We start from the raw sequence: 25,431 nt of genomic DNA on the forward strand, positions 1-25,431 counted from the left end.
TAGTCTTTCTTTGTCTATCACACTTACTCCAAATAATACCTATACACCTTAACTACACAGTTTCGGTGTATTTTTACACACGTATTGGTGCCACTTTACACTTGCCAAATTAAAATCTTACCCGTTTCCGCATCTACTTGGAACTTTACAATTAACAATTATACAAATTTGAGACCAAAATTAAACTTGGACTGTGTAGTTTCGGTTTGTACCTTAATTGTTTCTCTCTGTGCTGTGATATATTTTTTTTTAATAATTAACTTTGAAGACTGTACACATTTATCGAGTCCAAGTTACAGCAACTCATTGATTTTTTGACCTGTGGATGAAACAGTTACCAAAACACCACTTCCGTTAGGTTAGATATGTATACGCTTTTGTTGATCTCTTCGAAGCAAATTATTAAAGCGACGGCCTACTTTCTAAAAATTCTAAAACTCCTAATTAATTTACGATTAGTTGACAATGCCAAATGTAGCGATAAGGAAATTTATAGATATTCATGCACAGCGTTATGTAATCATAAAAGTAACGGAGTGAATATTTTATCATAATTATGTTAGTACACAGACAAATAATTTACTGTAAATACTAAGAATTTACGGAAATAATAACACCATAAATGTTAGATAATTCTCGTTGATAGTGAATATGTATTTTAAATGTAAAAATTCTTGAAACTACCACTGAATATAATAATATATATAATATAATAATATATATATATATATATAGTAAAATATATAGATGTTGACACATTCTTCTGTACAATATAAATGTCTAACTGTCCTGTAAATTAGTCAGTGTGAAGTTACATTAATACTATACTTCTTGTGACTAAATGTACTTCTGCTTACCTTTTATTTCAAAAAAAAAAAAAAAATATAATAAAATGCTGGTCGTGTAACAATGTAACTGTGGTCAAATACAAATGTTGCCTGTTGATGTTTATTAACTCGTACAAATTAAAGTGGAGATTTGTATTTGACCAGCATGTATTAGTCCAAAAATTTGATTTATTGTGATTGTAAAATATTATACCTATGCCTAAGATTGATTTACCACAGAGGGAGACAACAAACACTCATACCCACCTATCACAAAGCTTACACGTTCAAAAATACATAAACATGCGTACATACATACAAGTAACATAAAACACAAGTAACTGTAAGTAAATGTATGTATTTTCCGATGCTGTCTGTATATATATACATAAATATTATATTTAAAAACAAAGTATTATATACGCGTAAATGTATGCCAAACATTTTGTGCTGGAAGTCTAATTTTGCGAATGCGATTGTTCTTAAAGACACTTTTTTCTAAATGTATTTCACATTCTATTTGCGGGAACACGCGATTTGCAAAACTAGCCTATACCAGCATCAGTATTACTGAAAGTCAATTCATTTTTTCAATAATGTATATACAAAGTTCATCGCTGAAATAAGTAAATCAATTACGATGAATGTGTGTTTTTGAACTTGTAAGTTTGCCCTTTCCCAAATTTCCTTTCTCAAATTTTCATAATATAGTGGAATTTCGATTTAACGTTATTAATTGTAATGTATGTTTATTTCCTTTAATTTATGCTGGAATTTATCAGGTAAGTATTTCAAGGGATAACATAAAACTACTATATACAATGTAATTTATTTTCAAAACAGTATATATTTACAATAATCATTTTTGTTAATAAATAAACGTACAATTTTGGTTAACAAATGTTAATACCATTAGCAATTCAAATCGGTTCATACAAAATTATTTCAAATGTAATTATTAGTAATCCGTTAATTTGTGACTAAAATTATAATAATTGACTTAAAATAAACATGCAACTAAAATGTTCATGATTGATGCGCAACCAGACTAATGTTATTTATAAAATAAACGTAGAGTAATTAGATGATACATATTTTAAAACAAAATAAGTTTGTGCGTCATTAGTTTCAGTAAAATTACAAAAATATTTCCAACGCATTTAAAAGATTCGTTGCTTAATTTTTTGTTACATTGTGTTTTAACAACCTTCACCTTTTGGGCTACACAATATTTCTACAAATTTTATTACAAAAAATAGTGTTATATTTCAATTGCATTTTATTTCTTATCTACAATAGATACAACATTTTTGTCCAGCAAAAATGATTTTCCTACTTTAGTTTATGTATACAAATTTCATATTACAAATTTCCCAAATATGCGAAAAAAGTTTTGTGTATCGCCAAGCTTGTATAAAAAATGTTCTCTTTACATTATTTGCCATACAATTAGTAATAACTCGTCAACCATGACAGAATTCAAGAGCCTCTTTCTGCGTCGCGGTGGTTCTGATTTATCGATGGTATTGTTCTTTGCTCCGCCGCTTCTTCCATCGCCTCCATCTGTTTTATTTTCCGATGTTTTTCTACAAAAAATATAAAATTTAGGTCGTAAACGTCAAGCTTTATTTACAGTACTTACTTGCTATTTTTATCATAATTACTCCCCACCATATCGACCATCCCCAACCCACTAAACAAAACAGGACCGTAAAAAATTGTCCTGCACCAATAAAAATGTTTATTATAAAAGCACCTATTCGTTGTTTTGGTCCATCTTTTTGAGAAAATCTTGGTTTGCCAAGACATAAACAAAACATTCCACTAAATACGGTGCCTGAAAAGGAAAACAATAATTTTACGAAATATTCTTGTACCTATTTGATTAGTCAGATTTTAATCTCGCCTAAATTTGGTAAACAAGATATTTTTGTGCGAGTCAATAATAGCTTATTTATATAAATTTTCTTAGTAAACACTTTGTAAGTCGTGGGCATAGTTTTGCGTGAGCTTGAATTAATATTATCTGATAAAAAGTAATGAACTGGGAAATTTCCATATTTGACGCAGTCCGCGAATTATGAACAACAAGCTAAAACTTTACACGTATGAATTTTGTTGAAACGTAGTGCAATTATTGCCCCAAAATATTGATTTCTTGTCCAATATATTCTTATTATCTAAGACGTACCACTTCCAGGCGCTATACAGTTCATAACTAAACAAAACCAAGCCAAGGAAACTGGTAAAACTGGTATGGCTCCTTTCATCGCTGAAGTGTACTCCACCAAACTCAAATCTAACTTTGGCTTAGTATCCTGGAAACAGAATTTATTTAATTGGGGCCACACTTGTGAATATTAAAAGATGTTACCTCTGGAGGAGGCATTGTAGTAGGAGTAAGACTTTTCTTCTTGCTCATCATGGAAGCCTTGCGACTCATCTGTTCTTCCACGCTCAGTTTTTTCTTGCAGCACAAGTCAAGACAAAACATTTTCCGCATAAATCTCGAACACTTCGATCTAAAAAATCTCAATTATAAACACGTCTAAATAAAATCATTCAGGATTACTTTGGAAGGGGCGGATCGCTTAAAATACTGTCCCTGCGCTGCGCCCAACTCTCTTTCCTCTTCCCCTTCGAAAACCAACCAGTCCTGTCACCGACCTTGTTCTTCCCGCAACACTTCAACCTATCCAAAAACTTCTTCTTAGGTTCGTCCTCTTGCGGTTCAATATTGATCTGCACCTGGTCAGGTTTTTTCTTTCTGCAGTTGAAACAACCTGTTTTAGCATCATCTTCGTTTTGTTCTTCTTTGGGTTGTTGGGGTTCGGTTTCTTTTTTGCAGCATTTGCAAGAAATTTTGCTGCGACACGTCGACAGGAATCTTGTACACGCGTTTGTTTTCTCTGACGGTTTCGCTGGCTCCGGCTCATTCGGGGGCGTGTGATTCGTTGGAGGCAAACTGAAAACAATGACGATGCATTTATTAATGGGAACGGAGTTGACTGTTGTACCGATTTGGTGTATAATACAATGCACTATATTTCATTGAAGATTGTGTTGGTGCATGTAAGTATGTTTATTGAGTTATTGATTTGAAATTGTTTTATATACCAATTGCTACTTTATTAAACATTCTTACATGACGTAGTTAATGACTGTGTTTAAGAAAGGAAGTAGGCATGACCTCAAGCACGACATAAGATTTTATCAAATACTTAAAAGTAGAAATCTTATTATGTAATCGTACCCTCCATTTTCAATATATCCATAGCCGTTATATTCTTCATGTAAGGGCATTACGTATATATACGTCATTTTGCGGATCTTCCCCCTTTATGTGGTGGTGTCACTGTTTGGTTACATGTTTATTGAGCTATTTTGATTTAAATCGACTGCGAAATGTATCGTGTGACTGGCCTAAACTTTATATGAGGTTGCCTATCGGAAAACAACACTTTTTTAACAACCATAATTTTATAATAGAAAAAATAACACATTTGAGTAATACTATTTTTTTAGCTGTGAAAATACTATTAATCAGACACAACAAAATACTGGAGAAGAAAAAATAAAAATTACTGAAAATCAATGTAACTGTATTTCTCATTTTGCATACCTACAATATTTCGTGATAACGTGCTGTGTTTATTAAGTAAAATATAAGAACTATTGATTAAAATTAACATTTTTCTGCAATTAAATTTATTAATCTCCCGAGTTTATACATTGTGAATAACATTTATTACTTGTACGAATGCAGAATTTATTTTATAGCATTTCTAATTACTTAAATTTTAATTGTGTCCGTTATTCACAACGCATACTTACAATCAAAGTACAAAAACTGTTATCAACAAAAAAAAAAAAAATCACAAATCCTAAATCTTATCAACAATTATTATATATTAGTACCATTTGTATTTGTCGACCACACTCACTGAAATTAGGGTCATATCGAGATCGGTCAGCTTAACCAGAATATAATCAAATCCAAAATAATTAAAACCGAATCACACAACACAATTTAAATCGCCGCGTCAAATTTTTAATTTAAACGTTCGAGCGCACCGAATAATGAAAGTTTTGCGGGAAAGCCGCGGCCGCAAAGTGTCAAAGAACGCTTTCACGACTTCAATGCGGCTTTGAGACGTCTTACATTATGTTCCTGGACACCGTCCAACCCTTGCGAACCAGGGGCGTGCCACACCACCCCATTTTTCACATTATTTATTTCTTTCTCTCCGCTAACGCTGATTGATTACATATACCTTATGCGCAAAATGGTTAAATTTTCTTCTTTGGCTGTTGTTGAACTCATTTTTCATTCTGTTATTGGTCGTTATTAGTTGAATTCAAATAACTTATTATATCTCAACCATTTTGTATATTTATGATATATTAATAACTTTATTATTATTTAATTAATCTTTTTCTGGCGATTAATATAATCAGCGATGATTTATTACACAAATATAAAATTGGATGAAAAATTTGTATCCCTACGCCAATGTTTAATCTATACACGCTATTTTCCACTTGCCAGTGGTCATTCCAGACGTTAACATCACGCGAGCAACTATTAAGAAAGCCACCCCACTTCAACGAACAGTGATTTTCCTTAATAACTCCTAACCTGCCTTAAAAACAAACTCTTATATGCTAATTCGTGTCAGGGTTATATGTTTCAACCCCCCAATCCAGGTTGCCAATACTTTTTTATTTGCCCCCCTTTTGAAGACATAATTTTCTTTTTTAATAATCTTTTAAAACAGGAATTATAAATGATAATAAAATAACTTCTGAAAGCAATAAAAATAGCCAATATAATATGAAAATAATTTTTTTATTTGTAACATACTAACTGTAAAAAAACCAAAACAAGTAGGTACTTATTGAAATAAGAAACTTTAAGGTATCTCAAAGAAGCGTGTACATAGTTTTTGTCATAATTTGTTTTATTTTGTAATATATACTAACATGCCTACGAGAGTGGTCCGATAAGTACTTAGTCTCATCGTCGCCATGGAGGCCTATTTTGCAGACCTCGACAAAACGTACTTTTCAGATGGCTTAAAGAAGTTTAAGCATCGCTGGGTCAAGTGTACCGAACTAAAAGGAGAATATATTGAAAAATAAATCGCCACTTTTCCATAATGTTTCTTTTTCTTTTGTAGGCTTATCGGACCACCCCCGTAAAGTACGAAGAAAAAAATCATTTTAACCAATTGATAGAGGTAGAATAGTAGTACGAGAAATAGCGAGGCGTTTGAATAGAAATGTGAGTATTGTAATACGATGTTGGCACTCATGGAGTGAAGAGGGATGAAGAGGCAGAGCAAGAGGTTTCGGAAGACCCAGAGCAACCACAAAGCCAAAAGATCGTCGTCTTAGATTATTGGCACTAAGGGACAGGATGAGTTCAACGCGGATGAATGTAGGCCAATTGGTATTCGATCTGTTTACCTCCCTATAAGGTCTATTGACCTACAGATTTATTGCCCCATGTTTGGACATACGATAGTCATGTGTTAGTAAGACGGCGACGTGGAGAAAGACGTGATCCTCGCTCTTCTGTGAAGAGTCATATTAACACACTATAGGCAGGCAGCAAAATAGTCCAAACTATGTTGTTGAGTTATAACAAAAATTAAGAGATAATTCTTTCAGTTCCGTATGTAAACCAATAGAGTAAAATTATCTCACCCCGCTTTTCAAGTAAGTACATTCAAAAAGGTAAAAATTACCCGGTTCATTAACAATCAACAGTTCTCGAGGCGGGTATTTTTACCCGATCCGCTTATAGTGTGTTAATAACAATATTGATTTAATGGCAAAGAGTGTTATTGCTTATGGTAGCAGGTAATCTTCAGTTTTCATTAGTGGCAATATGACGTCCCTGCATTATGTGGATGACGTTTTGGAGCAAAATAATATCTGTCCAAATATTGCCAGGAATACATTAAACTTCCTAGAAGCCTCCTATATAAGTATACTGCCTTGGCCACCTAGATCTTCAGACCTTTCCTCAATCGAACATACGTGGCCCCCTCCATGGAGACTTGTTGAACTAAACCGTCAGGTTCGGTTCATGTGGGATGAAATACCTCAAGTTGTCGATAATCTCATTAGATGGATGCCACGATGCGTCAATGAGTGTCTCAATCAAAATGGGAGTCCAATCCATTATTAGCTTTTGACAATTTATGCTTTAAGATTATCGTTTAATTTTGTAATAAATTATTATTACGTAATAATTTAATAATAAAATTGAATAAATCAATTATCTCTACCCGTTGCGCTTTTTTTGCTCGCAGTATATTATACAATTATAAAAAAAATATTAACAAAAAATTTAATAAAATATTTTATATAATTATTTTTGTAAACCGTAAATTTTTATATTAATAAAAATATATGTTATTATTTAGAATCCTCTTGTCCCAAAAAAAATTTATAGAACTTTTTCAATAAAAACCGGCAACAAGGCGCCTAATACTGATTACACTTTATTAGCATTCAACATTTTTTGGGGTCGAGTTCAACTGAAACAGCGTGAAAGTCCATCGGATACAACAAATAGGTCATTAGTAGGTGTCAACTAACTTTTTACGTTATATCACAGTTATATCGATTAGATAATTTGCAACACTTTTTATCGGCAAAATATGGATATAATTAATTAAGTGTGCATAATATGCGCACATTGTTATCAGGAGGAAATGCAATAAAATGTAACAATTAACAAGTACAAGACCCAAATGAAAAATATGTTAAGATTTCATTAACATGAAATTATACTTGTTACTTAGCGTGATAGTTTAAGGTTTAATTAAAATGGCTTAATTATTCACGAATCTGATATTAACGTAGGTGGACAAAACTGACAGGCATAAATCAGAAATATCCGTTCTTGTTAGCTGAAACGATTTCCTACTATTCGAATCTTGGGGACTTTATTCAAAACTGAATATTAATTGGTGGCATCTAACGTAAGTGTGTCAAATTAAAGTAATTTGTTTAATAAAAATGTTTAGTTTAAAACCTGTAAAAGCTTTATCGCAGGCTTAATAGGTGGCGTGAACTGTACAAATTAACTGATCGATAGGGGAAATTTTATATTTTATGGCCAAGTACAAAGAGCGTGATTAATTTAATTTATTATAAGATATGATGTAAGTGCACCGTTAATTGGTATTTCAATTTTGAATATTAATATTTTTGCTCGGAAGTGAGTAATTAAAAAAAAAAACTTTACAGCTCATTTTCTTTTAAAACTAATTGCTGTAAAATTTTGAAATAAAACATAATTGAAATGGGAATCTAATTTTGCTTGAAACTAGTTTCCAATAAATATATAATCAATTAGATTAAGATTAGTTAAAATATTTAACAGATTCTGTTTTTCGCTGGAGCGGACTTATTGTCTGAATAAATTTTCCTCATTAACGATATTACATTTAATTAAAAATGTAAACTAGCCCGGCACTCAATTCATAACGAACGTTTTTATCGCATAACGAATCGGTGATTAATCAAAATCCAAGGGCGTTATCGAAAGTTTTGTTTAGGGGTTGTGAAAAATGGCCTACGTGCTTATTATTACTGCAAATTTTCAATTAATTAACAAAGGCCGTTATGTCGATACTAATTTATTTCTCGGGTCTAAATTGCAATTTTATTGTAGTCGTAAATTTAAATTGAGTTTTATTCAGTGCAGAGAATTAACCATTTTATACTCTTTTACGCGCGTTCCAATTTTGACTACTATCAAATGCAATTATAGAAGACAAACAGTGGGAAGGCACCGACTATACGAACCTTTTAGATTTTGATTGAGTGTGTATAACCATAAGTTTGTCCACACATAAACATATGCGACATGGAACTTGTACATAAATATATACTTAAAGTGGCCATTAATGTTTTATCGCAAAATTCACGGATTACATATATTTTTTGTAATATCAAAAACTGAAATAGTGCGGCTTTAAGATTGGCATAATTGATAGACTTAAATTAGTAAGTTTGTACCGTAATTTTAAAGCACAACTTACTCGGAATATTGATTTTATTTGCCCTTAGTTTTCTTATCAACGGCAATCTGCGTTGGTTCATTAGCCGTGTGAGACTTTCGCTTCTTATTTTCATGGGTTCTCGCCCTTGATTTCATTGAAATTAGACCCGCGACGATTTATGGGCGAGAGTGATGTATTATTATGTCCAGTGGTTTTTATTTAATGAAGTACTTGTCAAAATTCCGAACATATATTAGCCCGACCTTCCATAATAGTAGAAATACCTGGGTATTCTCTTTCCTGACCTTACGTACGATGAGTAGAAAACTAGGATATTTACCCCAGCCCCCATGAACTTTTCTTCTCACATGAGTATACAATATTAAACAGCTCCCTGCTACTAAGTTATGAAAGATTGCATGGTAAGGAATTTTGTTCAAATTTATACACAGCTCTTCATAAGTAGCGCATTTTGCAATTTGCTGAACTTGAATGATTTGAAATCATGATAACAGCATTACCATCTTAAAACAACATCAAACTGCTTTGGCTCTAATGTCAAAATAAAATTTTATGTTGTTGTGTTGGTAGAGAATTGCGAAGCTGATTTGAGTTTAAATTAATATATTATAAAACATGTTTAAACTATTGTTTAAAGGTAAGAAAATAATGTTACATTGTTTAATATTTATAAACAACATTTTATAAGTAGTGCAAGCCAACAATTTCGTTTACCATAAATCAACCTAACCAATAAAATTTAAGCCGACAATTTAATTTGATCAAAACAACCACAAAAGTGATCGATTTACATAAGATTGACGTTGTTAAACGTGCATTCCAAATAACTGGCCGTCCGGCTATTTTTATGTGGCAGCAACAATAAAATTTGCATTGTAAAATACATATTGATTACGAGTGCATCAGACTTTCGGTCCTTGTACCCACATTGATCGATATTTTATATTTCGTACCCTTGAAGGGCGGCTATTTGGTCAGCCCTAACTGCCCCCCGAACAACGTCGACTGGACCGAGCCTCAACTGAAGAATACGATCATTTTTATGTCGGCTTCCGGGTCTAATGTTCCCTGTTCGGTTTTGCCTTATTTTGTTCACTAACGATCTCAATTTGCATTATTGTGCTGAACAAGAATCATGAATTATTCACGACACCAAATTATTTCTAATGACTATTTTATTTATCATATATTTCAGACGTTTACAACAAAATATTCATGAATTTAATAGGTTTTAATTGTATAGAATGTGACCATTAATATTTTACTCAGTTATGTGATATAAATATACAAAATTCAAGGGAATATTGTGAGAATTTGTGTACGGGAATGGCTGAATGAATTTGTTCACCCCTGTTTATTCGCGTGACCCTCAGCAGTATCACAACAATCGCTGACCAATCACGTGACTCACCCTGAGAGTCTAACTTGTTCAACCCTTAAGATTTTCATATTTTTACACTTTTAAATGATTGACCTTCATCCAGCGTTCCTGCATTACTTGTAAACATGAAGTGTTTGACCACACACACACACACACACTAATACCCTTATTTGTCCTAAAGATTGCTCTGTTAAAAACAAAATCCATCAAAAGGAAAAATAAATTGAAATGTCCTGAGTGAATTTCCAGTCACATTTATTGTAATTATTTTAATAAGTCTCAAATGTTTAATTTAAAAAAATGCGTCTGAATGCAATTACTCACTAAAATTGTATGCTGTGGACATAAATAAGGGTGGTAATTAGTTTCCTTCAGCGCCAAGAACCAATTTCTATTTAAAAGTATGAATTTTAAATGATTGTAATTTAACAGGACTAAAGTAAATTTAAAACGAGCACGTTCACTTGCATGTGATAAGGGGTAGTACAATGTTAAGCATGGATTTTTCCCGATGCTTTTATGTAATATATCAGTTCTTGAGAAACATTTTTCTATTCTTCAATAATTTATTCCTTAATTCACGTTATTCAATGTCTTGCTTTTTTAATATATTTTTTACTATGATAATTATTACCTTTTTTTAATGAATGCTTTAGAACAGTAATATAACTGTCAGTTGGAAATTGAGCCTTAAAAAATAAATTATATAAAGTAAATTCCATTTTTAGGTACGTTTTTTTTTACTGTTATAGAAAATATATTTCTTTAGTTTTAGGCCTCGAAACAATTGTGACCTGAAAAGCAAAGAAGTTATTATAACAGTTAATAATTAAGATAATTATATGAGGGTCTTTCCGCTAACTGCTTTTGTTGGACGCATTAACAAAACGCAAGAATATAAATGGATTTTTGCAAATGATTTATGTCTATAATATTAACGTAACATTAATTTTTAACTCACATACGAATAGTCTTGAAAAAAATTAATGTAAATTAACAAAATATAGTTCTTATTTCACCTAGATTTTCTTCTTCTAATTTGATTATTTAACAATGAAATTTTAATTAATTATTTATTGTCATTTTCTATTTGCTGTTGTTGGAAGATACATTTTCTAATAGTTGTTGTATTAGTAAATGGGTCAAAAGTTGTCACACAGTTGTGTAATTTAAAAATAATGAAATAGGCAATATATGAGCAGCAATTAATGAAAATATGCATATATAGCCGTACGACACGAAGCCTTTCGATATTTCCACGTCACAGTGGCGAAAAGGAAACTCGTTTTTATTATTCATGCTGGTCTGCCCTCAACTAACTACGCACCGTTTTTAGAACAAACTCAAACACTATATCGTTATAATCTGAAGCTGGCGCGAAACTTTTTGCGTATCGGTCACTAAATTTAGACCAACATTTGGGTTAGTGGTCCATTGAATTCGGACGAAAAATCTATAACATTGTGTGCGTGTAAAAAGAACGAAATGCGACTTAATGTAAATAGTTCAAGGGTCGGTGGTTCTTTCAATTATTGTTAACTTAGTTTGTTTAAACCAAAAAAATCCTTTCAGAATCAATTCATTAGTCACCAGTCTTTATACTATAACTATTAATTAAATTTGATTAGACAATTGAAAAAATGATCTAAATTTATTTCTCTTCAAAACTTACCTTGGCCGTTCGCTCAATCCATTGGTGGCGCTGACGGGAATCCGCACGTTCCCACTCTGCACCTCAACATCCGAAGGCTTCTCCTGTACCATAATCTTGATGGGTTTTACATCGGCAGCCACCACAGTCCTCGCCTCCTTGATCCTGTCGTTGACGCTTTTCTGCACCGAATTCCCCATTGGATGATCGGGGGACACGTGGTTCTGCTCCGAGATTCCCACACTCGTAACGTGATTATTTAATTTCTTCTCTTTAGGTTTATTAACTGTGGCGGTCGTGTCAATAGTTGGTAACGCTGTTGTGAGATTTTTCGTATTAACAGCAGGATTTTCTGGCTTCGTTTCGTTGGCCATTGAAACTATGGTGGCTGCAGGAGATGATTTTGAAAAACCGTGATCTTTTATGACGGTCTGAGTGTTTAAGACTGTGTCGTTCATTCTGTTAATGGCATTGGAGACACTTGTGGCGCTCAAGACTCTTCCATCTACCATTGGCGAGACCGGTTTTGGTTTGTCGTATTTTACCAGCGGTGGATCAATTTTGGCATCAATTTTTAAAGGTTGGGTTATTGTGGTGGTTGTACTTGATACTACTGCTGTTGTGGATGGTGTCAGATCGGTTAACTTTAAAACACTTTCGGATTCTTTCAGCACTTCGTCAGTGCTGAGTTCTGATTCGTGTGTTTCGATTGCTGAGGTCAAGTCGCTGGTTTCGTTGTCGGTTTTCTTTTCCTTCTCCTTCTCCTTCTCCTTCTCCTTTTTTATGCTGCTTTTAACATTTTTAACAGGACGTTTGTTACTTGGGTGGCGCACTATTGTGGTACCAACCTTCTGTTGATTATATTCGCTGCCGCTGTGCGTTTTGTTATTGTTATTTACATTTGCAATATTACTAATACTAGAAGTTTTAGCCAAAACGTTAGGTTTAGTTGTTCTCTGCCGCCTAACACTATCCCGTTTCACCACGTTAGGTTTAGCAGCCGACTTTGGGGCGTCAGAGTCTTCAGTTTGCTCGGTGAGTTCACTTTGTTCACTTTGATTTTGCGGTTTGGGAGGCACTTTCGGTTTAGAACTAAAACTATTAACTTTAGCTTGCACATTTCTGTATTTGCTGACGGGTATTCTAGTTGGCGATGTGGGATTTTTAACGGGACTGGTCTCGCGACTTACGTTCCTCGACTGGTTCCGGGACTGGTTCCTGGATGCAGGTCTGGAAATGGGCGGTTTGGCAGCTAAACCTGACGGCGTTCTGGCAGGTGAAGTAATCCGACTACCGGGCTGACTGCGGCTCTTCGGAATCCTAGAGGGGGAAGACAGTGATTGGCTGGGTTCAGGCGAACTGCCGGCTATCGGAGACAACTGCTGGAACGCCGGCGGTCTGTTGTAACCGAACGTTTTTTTCGCAATTGGTGTCTTGTCTTGTTCCAAATCGGACAAACTTTGGCTGTGTTGCGAGTGGAACCTTCTCCGCGGAGCTGGCAGATGACTAACCTTCTCTCCCAAAACGTTGCTCGGCCGCCTGGAAAGGGTCGGAATTTTGGACACATGTCTGGGCGATGGGGTTTGTCTGATATCTTCGGGAGGTGGTGACGGATTGGGAGACGCGTGTCGAGAACCCGCCGGGTTGAAACCTCGACCTCTGAACGGACTTACGCGGCCAGTTGGTGACGAACTTCTCGAACTCGATTCGGCGATTATCGAAAACGCTTGGTTTCTATTACGCCTTGTGGTTTGATTAGCCAACCTGCAACACGACCACATGTTACACCTCACTAGCATGGTTATGTCGTAAAATGAAGAAATAAAAGAAAATTCACATAAATTCCGTTTTTACAGCTCTATAAGTGCCTCCATGTACACCAATTTACGCAAATATTACACTTTTGCATATGCTTCAAAAACTACTAAACTAACTATAATTACCGGTAAGGTTGTGGTGCAGAGGGCGGATCGGGCGGTGGTAAGTTGTCGGGCGGCAAGATGGTGAAGGCCCCCGGCGCCAAATAATGAAGGTGCAACTCCGGCTCGAGTTCCCTGCCCGCCCGATGCGGGGCGGTCGGATTGTGTTGCGGCGACCGCATCTTTCTCCACTATCCACTCCTGACATGCATCCGCCGTTTGTCACGCTTCCTGTGCCACTCACAAAGACTGCAACATACGATCACCTCGTAAATTTCAACGGTGTAACATTAGGTTGGGATAAAACAGGCGGTTCATTAAAATAGAAAATTGTTGCGTCGCGGAAGAAGTGTCATTAAGGGCCGTAACATAACGTGGTATTTTTAATGCGGCCGGATGCATTTGTTCGCCGCGAACGTGCATTAAAAATAGAGTATTTGTCCGAAATAGACTTTAATGAATGTTCAAGAAATGTCGCGTTTGTGTTTCGATCATTTTTAATTTATTTTATGCTTGTAGTAAATTTTCAATTATAAAACTAAAAAATGTATATGGTTCTATAAGTAAAAACATACAAAGTAATATTTAAATGTTCGAAAAATATTGTTCAAAAGGAGGATCAGATTATTTATAAAGTAAATTAGCAATAATGTTTCCGTTGTGTAATATACAACTTCTTTATTACACTTTTTTAAAACGTTTTCCCAGCTTTGCTTTCGTTGTGATTACTATTGGAAACACGCATACAATTTTTTATGGTTATATGTAAATCTGAAGTTCACAGATTTTTTATGACAAACTTTACTAAGCAAACAACATTAAAAATTAAAATTCCTTTCCACCAAAAACCATTCTATTAGAGTATTTCTAATAATATTAATGACTTTTTCTTTGAATAATATGTACTAAAATTGGACTGAAAACGTTATACTATATAATTATTTTTAATAATCACAATCATTGGACAAATTTGCATAGAGTTTATAATTCAACCTGTTATATAACCAATACGGGGCAGATAGGTCTGAATTTCATAATTACAGACGACAATGTTCACCGACACCTCTCAAGAATTTATTGATAATATAATAAGAAGTATACACAGTCGTATGTTTTATTACAAAGTAGGGGTGGAAATACGACGTACTAAATTAAATTGTTACACTATCGCTCATATGTAGAGCAACTAATTAAAAAACAATCATTTTATTAAAAGAACGATTCTTTTTAATTTAAATTAATTTTATAATTATTAAGCGTCTAAACATTTCGTACCTCCCGTATATTCAATACAGTTAATATTATAATTTATTTGTGTGTCAGAAATCATTCCTTAAAGCTAAAATTGCCAAGAGATGTCCATTTATACAGATTATACAGATTATACAACAAATTGTAGAAAAGTTCCGGAATGGTGAAACGCTGAGTAAAATTGCAATCGATTTAAATTTAAATAAATAGATCATTTCGAGGACGATTTCCAATTTTAATAGAAGGAATCCACTGGGAGAAGTTCCCAAAAATGCATAAATCAAGAAATAAACGAAGTCAGTGTGTCGGTGAGTACCATAAAACAAATATTAACAGAAGGTAGCCCCTATGGTAGAAAATCAGCAAAGAGGCCCTTCATTTCTGTAAAAAATAAAATAGCGAGACTACTTCTTGCAATAGAACATGTAGACAACTAGACATATGGGCAAAGGAAAACAATTTTGTTTTCCAATGAAAGTCGATTCCGATTATTCAAATCTAATGGCATTTTATGGACGAGAAGACCAATTATTAAAAGATATAATCCCTAATACACTAGACCTACAGTGAAGAGTGGTGAAGGAAGAGATTGGGCCTGTTTTTCTGAGTCTGTCGTGGGCCCGCTGGTTAAGATAATGTTTGTTTATCATAACATTCTGGAGTATCATATGCATCCACTTGCCGAATATAACATAAGTTTAAGGTGGATCATCTAGTACGATAATGTTCTTAGCCAGCACAACGCCCAGACCTCAATCTAATTGAAAACCTTTGGAGTAAAATTGATCGGAAAATCCTCGCAAAAAGACTTAAACTTAAATGAAACGATTATATTGAAAAGCAACTGAAATCAATGAAGTTTAGAAGTTATTAATAATAATGGATACCCTACTAGATACTAAAAAAAGAAAGGCTAAATGTACGTAAGGTTTTTTTATTTTATAGTTGCTTTACTTTTAAATACCAAACTAAACCCACAATTATATTGCCGTATTGATGTTATCAAAAATGCTGCATAACTGACACTAATATGGATATTTAAACGAACACTTTTATCAAGACAAATGAAATTTTCCAAAATTGCTCTACATATGGGCGATAGTATGTATTATTTACGTTTTTGATAATAAAGTTCGTTTATGTTGTGAATATTTAATTATTATTTATTATTGGTAAATGTTAAAAAGCTTTAATTTTTGTTAATTTTGCATTAAATTAGTAGATATAATATTTTTGAACTTATTTATTTATTAATATTCATCTTTGGTACTTATAAAATGAAAATAAATACAATAATAAAAATATTTTTTATATAATATAATTTTTCAATAGTTTTTAAAACATTTAAAATTTATTAATAATTTACTAATTTTTGTAATAAAAATAACTAAATAAATGCAATAAATTAGCAAAAAACATTTTACAACAATTACCTAATTTTTAAAGTAGTTCTTAATAAATAAATAATTAAATTTAAATATAAAATAATGGAAAATGGATATTTTATAATATTTTTTTAATAATTATTAATAAAATGTCTAAAATTAAATTCAATATTTTGGTTGAAACAATTAATTATTTTTTTAATATTTTGAATTTTATCATTCACATTGTCAGTCATTTAGATCTACTATTATAAATTATTTGTTTTAGCATTAAGCAACATTAATTTATCGAAAAATTTGCACCGTTGTCTACATTATATTAATGTTTATAATAATAACGAGATAAAAAGTTTACTATTTAATTAATTAATAAATTAAAAAATAAAAATGTACATACCAATAGATGCATTAATAACTTATAAATGTGAACATCCACCAAAAAACGTTAGTTTATTCACTGACTTGTATGTGTGTTACGACTAAGAAAATTTCAATGCTCAATACACCCAATAAGGATTTGGTTACCAAATAAACGGAAATGCGGTATCGGTTCCGCTAGTTGTGTGCATTCATCACCGAACCATCAATAAACACAAAAGACGGTAAAATCAGTTATACGGTTGACCATCATTATTACACAATAATAAACACTAATTAGTTAGTAAATTGTTGGCTAATGAATATTAAAGTACAATGATATGGAGCATGACTCCTCTAATGAAATTTCTAAGTAATTACAAAATGTGCGCTCGAAAATCAACCGTAATGACAGAGATTTCGTTGCGAGTCGAGCGAACTAGATCATAACAGTGTGCACGATGAAAACGCAGCAAAACGAGAAAAGTAAACGTTACTTATTACGGCTTTGTTGGAAAAAAGAATGTTTCGATTCGGTTTTAACAAACTACTTCTGCTACGTTCTTCAGGATAATTGTTGCCAATTGGTCTTGTAACTCGTGCTTGAATAATTTACGATGAGATTAAATGTGGAGTAGAAATCAATGTTGTTACCGTTTTCCTTAAGTGTATTAATTAGTTGGGTTTGGTGTAGTTAGAAATTGCGGCCGGTTTTATTTTGCATCAATCTATGAAATTGTGTCGAAAGAACGTTTAATAGAACTCACATTTGTTCATATAAATGGACGTTCCTCAAAATTCTTAGACTACAAAATTTTTATTTTAAAATTTTAATGAAGTTTTATATATTTTTCATTCAATTTACAATTATCAAATAAAATTATACTCGTCATAAATTCTTTATATTTAATTTTAAAACATTATTTTTAATAATTATTTTACAGAATAATAAAGCCATCAAAGATGTTGAGAATCTTTATTTGTTTAATATAAGGTAAAATTTACACTGAAATTCAAATTCAAAAATATTTTAGATACTTTTGTCCATTAAATATACAATTAATAAATAATCCTCATAAATGTGAATAACTTAACTTTAAACATACAAAACAATTAAAAATATAAAGTATTTAATTAATATCTATTTCAAGTTTATTAGATCCATAAAAGGAAATGCAATGGTAAGAAAGTTCAAATAACGTTTTCCAATTTAGATGAATAATTGAATAATACTAATTAATAAGAAAGTTAAACTGTACATTAATAATAAATTAAGTAAAAGTGTATTTCACCAATAAACTGTGATAACTAAGTAATATCATTTAGATAAAATGTAAAATGTATGTTCTCATTAATACTTTGCATAATTTATATAAATAGTAAAACAGTATCAACTTACCACGATCACAAACAGCAGAAAACTAAAAAAACATAAGCAACGGCCAATCCTTAAATAAACAATTAATTCTATTATTGTATCTCGTTAAAAAAAAAAATAGTCCAAAACCCAATTAAAAGGGCAATTAATATAATAGCGGGTTGGCGTAAATAATACAATAATTTGTAACAATTACTCCCACGGCGTCATTAATCAATTTGTCCCGAGTACCGAAATTTTGCACAATTAGAAACTAATAACGGGTTGAAGAATTTCCGCGAATGTTTTCACAAAAGGGTCGCGCGCGAATCGATGCCGTTTCGGTATTTATGATATGAAGCCAAGTGAATTAATTCGCTCGGAACATTAAATAAGTGTACATGTTCGCGTTTCCTCCTAAATTACCGCAATTTTATTGCATTCGCATCACGTCTTCAACTGGAAGTATTTATTGAGCAAAATGTCTATCGACCCGACCAACGAGTGTTCTGCAATATGCAATATGCAATATGCAAATAGTCATTGTGCAAAAACTGCGCTTAACTTTTCCAGGCGCCTTTGGACTGTACACACCAAATGGGAAATGGGGAAAACTATTATGGTGTGTGTTGGACAATCGAAGTATGGGAAAGTATCCACGGACGGATCAAAATGTATGTTGTACAACATGTCTTGTTATTCTAATTACAGTCTCTTAATTTATATGTAAAATTTTCGCTACTCTCTAAATAGCATAAAAATTGCTTAACAAATCTCAGAATTACATCAGAATTTCAGAACCATCTTTATTTTATACAGAAGGATTTAGGTTTTTAAATTTTCTAAAAAGTACTTAAAAAGTATCTAAATTTAAGACAGACAATTTTAGAAAGTTATATTCTATTTAGAAGTTTTAATAACTTCAGAAATGTTTAAATTTAATATGGAGTTTGGAAAGATTTATAATTGCCTAAATTGTATAAAAAAATGCTTAAATAGTTTCAGGGCTATCTAAAATTTTTATAAAAATGTTTTGGAAGTTTAGTAACTGTATAAGTTGTAATAACTTTCAGTATCATTTAAATATTCTGTAGAAAAGTTTAAAAAGGTTCATAATTATGTAAATTGTATAGAATTACTTCAGAAGTTTCTGAATTCTCTTTTTATATACAAGAATGTATGATCATTCATAACCAGCTAAATATTCAACGTTGTTAAATATTTTGAAGAAAAGTTTAAAAAGGTTTATAACTATGTTAATTGTGCTAGAATTACTTTAGAAATTCCAGAATTCTCTTTTTATACATGTTAGAAGAATGTATGACTTTTCATAACCAGCTAAATATTCTATGAAATGCTTAAAAAAACTTCAGAACTGTCTAAATTTATTACGGACAAGTTTGGGAAATTTCATAACTGCCTAAATTGTATAAAAAATTATTTAAATACTTTCAGGACTGTCTAACTGCATAAGTTGTATAAAAATACTTTCAGAATCATCTAAATATTTTATAGAAAGGTCATAAGTATGAAAATTGTGTTAGGATTGCTTGAGAACTTTCAGAACTCTCTATGTTGTACAGAAGAGTTTAGGACCTTTCATAAATATTCTATAAAATGTTTAAATATAAGTTTCATGCCTGTCTAAGTTGTATAAAAAATTGCTGAAATAGTTTCAGGTGTAATTGCATAAAAATTATTATTTATACATAACATAGAAAAAAAATTAAATTATATTATAAACCTAAATTGTAAAATTACTCTCCAGAATTATTTTTATTTTAGAGTTTATAAAGCTTTATAACTGTTTAAATTATATAAAAAATATATAAGTGCTTACAGAATAGTGTAAATATGAAAATTATTTAAGAATTTTTAAATTTATATAGTTATACTTACAAATCTTTATTTTACTCTTTATTATATACATGAGTGTGAAGTGAAAAAATAATGTTCGTTATATTCCTTAAAATATTCGGCCTTGATGTAAGTCATATTGGCTAATTAATTTTCTCGTAATGAAAATCCTTCGCCTGCGACGTTGCTATAAAGTGCCGTGTCGATAATACCTTATCAATACAATCTGGGCAATATATTTGCTGAAATTATGAGTGCATGTTCGACTCTCAGTCACAGCTGACCAATAATTATGTTATCTGGAACTTGGAAGTTTTATATTCAATGTCAAATGGACAAAAAACAAAACAAAACCATGTTTTTTTATTGGTACACGTTTTTTATGTCTAAAGGTCCATCTTTTTTAAGGTGAAGTTATGTCATAAATATGAAGAATAAGTCAATAAGACATTTGCTAACGACCCTTAGAATTGAATGAGGTCTGTTAAAACAAGTCCTATTCCAATATTGATTTTTTGACTTAATTTATTCATTCTTTCTGCGATGTGAACTCCTTATTATTCAATGGAACACCTGACATGGGCGTCGAGGAAACCACTACATTTTTATTTTCTCCATCCTAAATTGCAACCGCAACTTCTATTACTTTCTCCACTCTATTTTATTTTTGTTTCATCAACGACAAATTGCATAGATATTATTATCACGCTTTATGATTATTGCCCAAACACAACAACGATTAATTAAATATTAATGTATATGTAAACACGGTTACAAAAGTGTCTTAACACATCTTACATCTTTAATTAAGACAAAGAATACAAAGAAAAAGTCGTTGTTCTGGGCTAAATATAAATAAAGCAATAATAAAATGAACAAATTCGCAAAAGCTCATTAATTAGCAAAATTGGGGGATTCGTCTTGCTTATCTCGAAATCAGACACGATTAACTTTATTTTCGCATGATCCGCCCCTGAACATTTTTATATGTGCTTGTTAATAGTTGTGTTTGGTGGAAATCTTATGTTCGACTGTGGCGAAACAGATTTGTTTTGTCGCGTTGTCGTTTAATTAAACTTTTACGAATTTATCAAAAGAGCAGAAACTACAATTAATACACCTATAAAAGTAATTCAATTTTTGTTTCGAGATAAGCAAATAAATATTTCGTTTTAAATCTGGAGGCAATCTGAGTGTATTAAATAAATAACACAATTTTAAAATGAAGTTTCGCGGTCAGTTTTTAATGTTTTCCTCCTGAATCCTGAAATTTATGTAAACGTATGCATTTAACGTTAGCTGTTCCAAAATCATGTTCATGTTTCAATTTGCATTTCTTTGACTGACTAACAAATTCAGAATCAGTGCCAAGTTGTACGTCATATTGGATTTGCAAAAGACAAGAGTTTAGTACCTTGCATAACCAGCTAAATATTCTATAAAATGTTAAAAAGTTAAAAAACTTGATGAGTGTCTAAATTTAATATAGACAAGATTGAGAAATTTGATAACAGCCTAAATTGTATAAAAAATTGTTTAAATACTTTCAGGACTGTCTAAAATTTTTATAAAAATGTTTAGGAAGTTTGGTAACTGTATAAGTTTCTTTACGTAATAACTTTGAGAATAATGATCCTCAAAGTTATTACGTAAAGATTAAAAGATTTATAACTATGTAAATCAGTGCCAAGTTGTACGTCATATTGGATTTTCAAAATTCATAAACACTTTGTGAAAACAGAAACAGACAACAGATTTAAATGATGTACTTTACGTGCACTTTGTAAAAATTGTGACTAATGACAGAAATTACAAAATAAGTTCAACATTACCCATAATTTTTCAAAAATATATGAAAAAATAGAAACATAGAAGTTTTTAGTTATTTTGCTTGGGTCTGTGTGTAAAACTGATAATTTGACCGTGAACCTTAAGAAAACACCTCTGGATGCTGAGCGGTGTGCATTAGCCAATTGGTTAAAATTCTAAATATAAAAGCGGATTTAAGGTCTCGACAGTTTTACTATAATTGTTGCAGTCATTACGTACGAGATATGGGTATTTTTAGATTTTGAGAAAAATGAGACACGAAAATGCTTTTCGTTTTATTAAGATGGAAAACATTAACTGTTATTGGATCATAAACAAAAAAAATAATAACCCGGACATAATTGTTTTTTTTTTTTCGGTAGTAATAAATTTCATTATTTAAAATGAACCAATATAACTATAATAAACCATATTGTATTAATTTTGACTTAAATTACAAGCATTTAATTTTAATTCTCATCTTTATTAAATCCAATTAGATACTAACAACCAAATAAATAAATAATTCCAAATGTAATTGATTTTCTAACATTTATAAAATATAGATTATCAATATACAGGATAAACTAGCTTTGTTTCTATTTTTATAAACTTATGAAGTTTCATCATGATTGGAAATAAGTTTTAGCTAATGTTTGTTTAATTATATTTTTATGTTCTACTAATGAATTGCAAGTTTTAATTTTAGTTTAATGGTGTCAGAATAATTGCGTGATTTTATTAGGTTTTCTTATATCTTAAATTATTTAATTATTATTTAATAAAATATTTCTTTCATATCAAATTTGTACGTAATTTATTTTAATTAAATATTTGATTTGTTGTATTTTTAACAATATGTATATGAATGATTTAACATAAATCATAACTTATTAAATTATATTTAGTACAAAGTTTCAGATTTCTAAACAAGATTAACGTAATTTATATTAGAATAATATAATTACGTTATAAAATTTATGCACAAGGCATAAATAACCCTTAATGTTTCCTTCGACAACAAATTCATGTTAATAATAAAACTGTAGGTTTAAACAAAATATTTTAATTTATCACACAAAAAAATAATAATTAGATATTTGGTAACACTTTGGTATCACAAGTAAAATAAACGTAAAGAAAAAATAATTTAATTATTATATATATTTTTTTTTTTTGTTAATTTTATTAATTTTTTTATAACTTATTTACAAATTTTTAAATTATTGCTAAAGTTCCTTTTCTTTTTAAAAACATACATATTTAAATATTTAAAATATTCTTTTATTATAAAATTATTAGAATTTATATTATTTATTTTAATTATTTTTTCATAAAAAAAAAGTTTTTAATATTTTTTATATTAAAAATCGTTTAAACATTTCCAGGTAAAAGTTGGTGTTGATGCACCTTACTTATTTCTTTGAATAACAGGATGTGAATCATAAAAGTCAAAGTTGAATTAAACCCAAACATTTACAAAAAATCAAATCGTTTGTAACCGCCTAATTGTATCACTGGCGCATTCGCCATTTTATACAATTTTACAATCAGACTAGAAACTAAACAATTAAAAATAGAATAATCGTCGAAATAAATCGTACCATTTCATACTCTAACAAAAACCAAACCACAACAAAACAAATCAAGGGCCCATTCCGAAAATCCGTGGCCACAGAACCCGGCTCAGCCGCAACTGCACTTATTTTTGCAAACACAAATTGATACGTTCACGACAAAGGTCCGTAAAAAAACTGTTGCATATCGCCGACACGCGTTTTTATCACAGTCACATTGCGGCACAATTTCGTCCGTACTAAGTGTTGTGTTGGTGCTGATGGAAAGTTAAGACGTTGCGACGGTGGCGACGCGCGCCAAAGTCGACGCGCAAGAGACCACACACTCCTCGACCTACTTCAAAAAAATCCCTACCTCTTCGGATACTAACAACAGTTACGTCCATTCTGTGCTTAACTGCTTCTTTTCATCCCCTTAATCGATGCAGTGAAGTTTTCAGAATTATCATATTTTTTCATTTTGGCAAAACTTTTGACACAAAATTTTACAATTTTTTCAGAAAATTTCAGCAAAAATTTTGTAATTCTACTACAGAAATTGTGGAAAATTTAATATTCAAAAAATTTAACTAAAATATCATAAATTTAAATTAAAAATTATTCTGAAAATTATAAAAGTCAAGTTGGAAAACGAATTTTATGAATAAAACAAAAATACAGCAACTATTTCTTAATTTTTTATCAAAATTAGTAAAAACTAAAAAATATCTTAAGTTTAAAAATTTCTTTTAAAACATTCATAATTTTTTCTATTCGAAAATTTCATAATATTCCAATTTTTTATAAATATATGTGAAAATAATTGTCTAAATCGCATGTCTTATTATATTTATAAATTTTAAATTATAACTATTCAAAAAATTAATTAATGAAAGTATAAAACAAACCATACGTGGAATTCAAATACATATTCATTTTACACTACTAACCAGATTTATGAGTCACTAAATTATTATTACTGACTGAACAATGTCCTTTTCAAGTTTTTTTATTTTCTTTTTCTTAATATGTTATTTTTTTATTTTTTTATTTTCGCATTTTATATTGATGTTGAAAATATATACATTTATTATAATAATAATAACTTTATAATTCAATCTTTGCTTGTTTAATTTTATGTTTTTTCTTAATCTTGTATTTTATTGTTTTCATGTCTGTCTGAATAACTATTATGATGTTTGCAAGAAATTTATAAGGCATTAAGCAATTACAACTAGAATTAATGAATTGTTGTAGTTCTTAATTATATAGTTAAATAATTATGTAAAATTTATGTATACTAATTTTTTTTACTTATTTTTATTTTTTCTAATTAATATTATATTTTTAGTCTTCCCATGTTGTCAGAAAATTCTAATTATAAATGAGCAAAAATTATTAAATTAATCCACCACCTAGAAAAAGAAAACATTGCTTAAGATAAATTACAAAGTGCATAAACAACAAACCACAATTAAATCAAATTAAACTGTACGAAGTGTAATTAAGCAATGATATAACACCACATACAATTTCGAATTGAGGAAAGTAAAATTCTGTCGCTTCGATCGAATTAGTAGGTTTTGGTGCATGACACAATCATCATTGTGTCTTCCACATTTTACACCAATTTTTATACCTGCTGAACTGAATAATTTTAATGCGGAAATTACTAACAAAGTTACACTTTGGAAAGTCTATGACATACATGTTTTTTCAATAAAAACTGTAGTGACGTTTTTTCGAATTATGATTATCCATGTTAAATTTGTAATGTATCTGTTTTTCTGTTTATTATTTAGTATTTTTAAGAATTTAATTGTCCATATTGAATTCATAATGTTAAGGAACAGATTCATTAATGATAATTAAGCAAGTAACAAGACATCTGGTCAACAGTAAAGTAGTGTATATATATAACAGTATAGCATTAACTCATAGTTCTAAAACTTGCAACTAGTAATTCCATCTCGGTACTTTTTATACTTGTAATTATTAAATTATATATTATTAACCCAGGATTGGACAAATTAATATGA

At 30.8% G+C, this 25,431-nt stretch overlaps 1 protein-coding gene across 1 annotated transcript; it reads right to left on the reverse strand.

Moving 5' to 3' along the window:
• Nucleotides 1–1,646: 1,646 nt before the first annotated feature.
• LOC109596826 (protein stum) lies at nucleotides 1,647–23,600 on the reverse strand. Its single transcript, XM_049963525.1, has 8 exons — nucleotides 23,441–23,600; nucleotides 13,845–14,069; nucleotides 11,923–13,665; nucleotides 3,400–3,792; nucleotides 3,202–3,349; nucleotides 3,019–3,145; nucleotides 2,470–2,664; nucleotides 1,647–2,413 (listed from the first exon to the last, which is right to left on the reverse strand). Exons 2-8 carry the CDS (start codon nucleotides 14,000–14,002, stop codon nucleotides 2,307–2,309), a joined length of 2,871 nt encoding a protein of 956 aa, XP_049819482.1. The 5' UTR covers nucleotides 14,003–14,069; nucleotides 23,441–23,600; the 3' UTR covers nucleotides 1,647–2,306.
• Nucleotides 23,601–25,431: the final 1,831 nt, after the last annotated feature.

The sequence above is a fragment of the Aethina tumida genome, chromosome 2 (genome assembly GCF_024364675.1).
Source record: "Aethina tumida isolate Nest 87 chromosome 2, icAetTumi1.1, whole genome shotgun sequence".
NCBI classification, from domain to species: Eukaryota; Metazoa; Arthropoda; class Insecta; order Coleoptera; family Nitidulidae; genus Aethina; species Aethina tumida.

Excerpts from the sequence above, each read along its gene's own strand:
- LOC109596826 (XM_049963525.1), bottom strand. The coding sequence starts at position 14,002 with ATGCGGTCGCCGCAACACAATCCGACCGCCCCGCATCGGGCGGGCAGG. Across the intron at positions 13,666-13,844 it reads TCTGCACCACAACCTTACCG|GTTGGCTAATCAAACCACAA; the intron begins GTAATTATAGTT and ends GTCGTGTTGCAG. Across the intron at positions 3,350-3,399 it reads AGCGATCCGCCCCTTCCAAA|ATCGAAGTGTTCGAGATTTA; the intron begins GTAATCCTGAAT and ends GAGATTTTTTAG.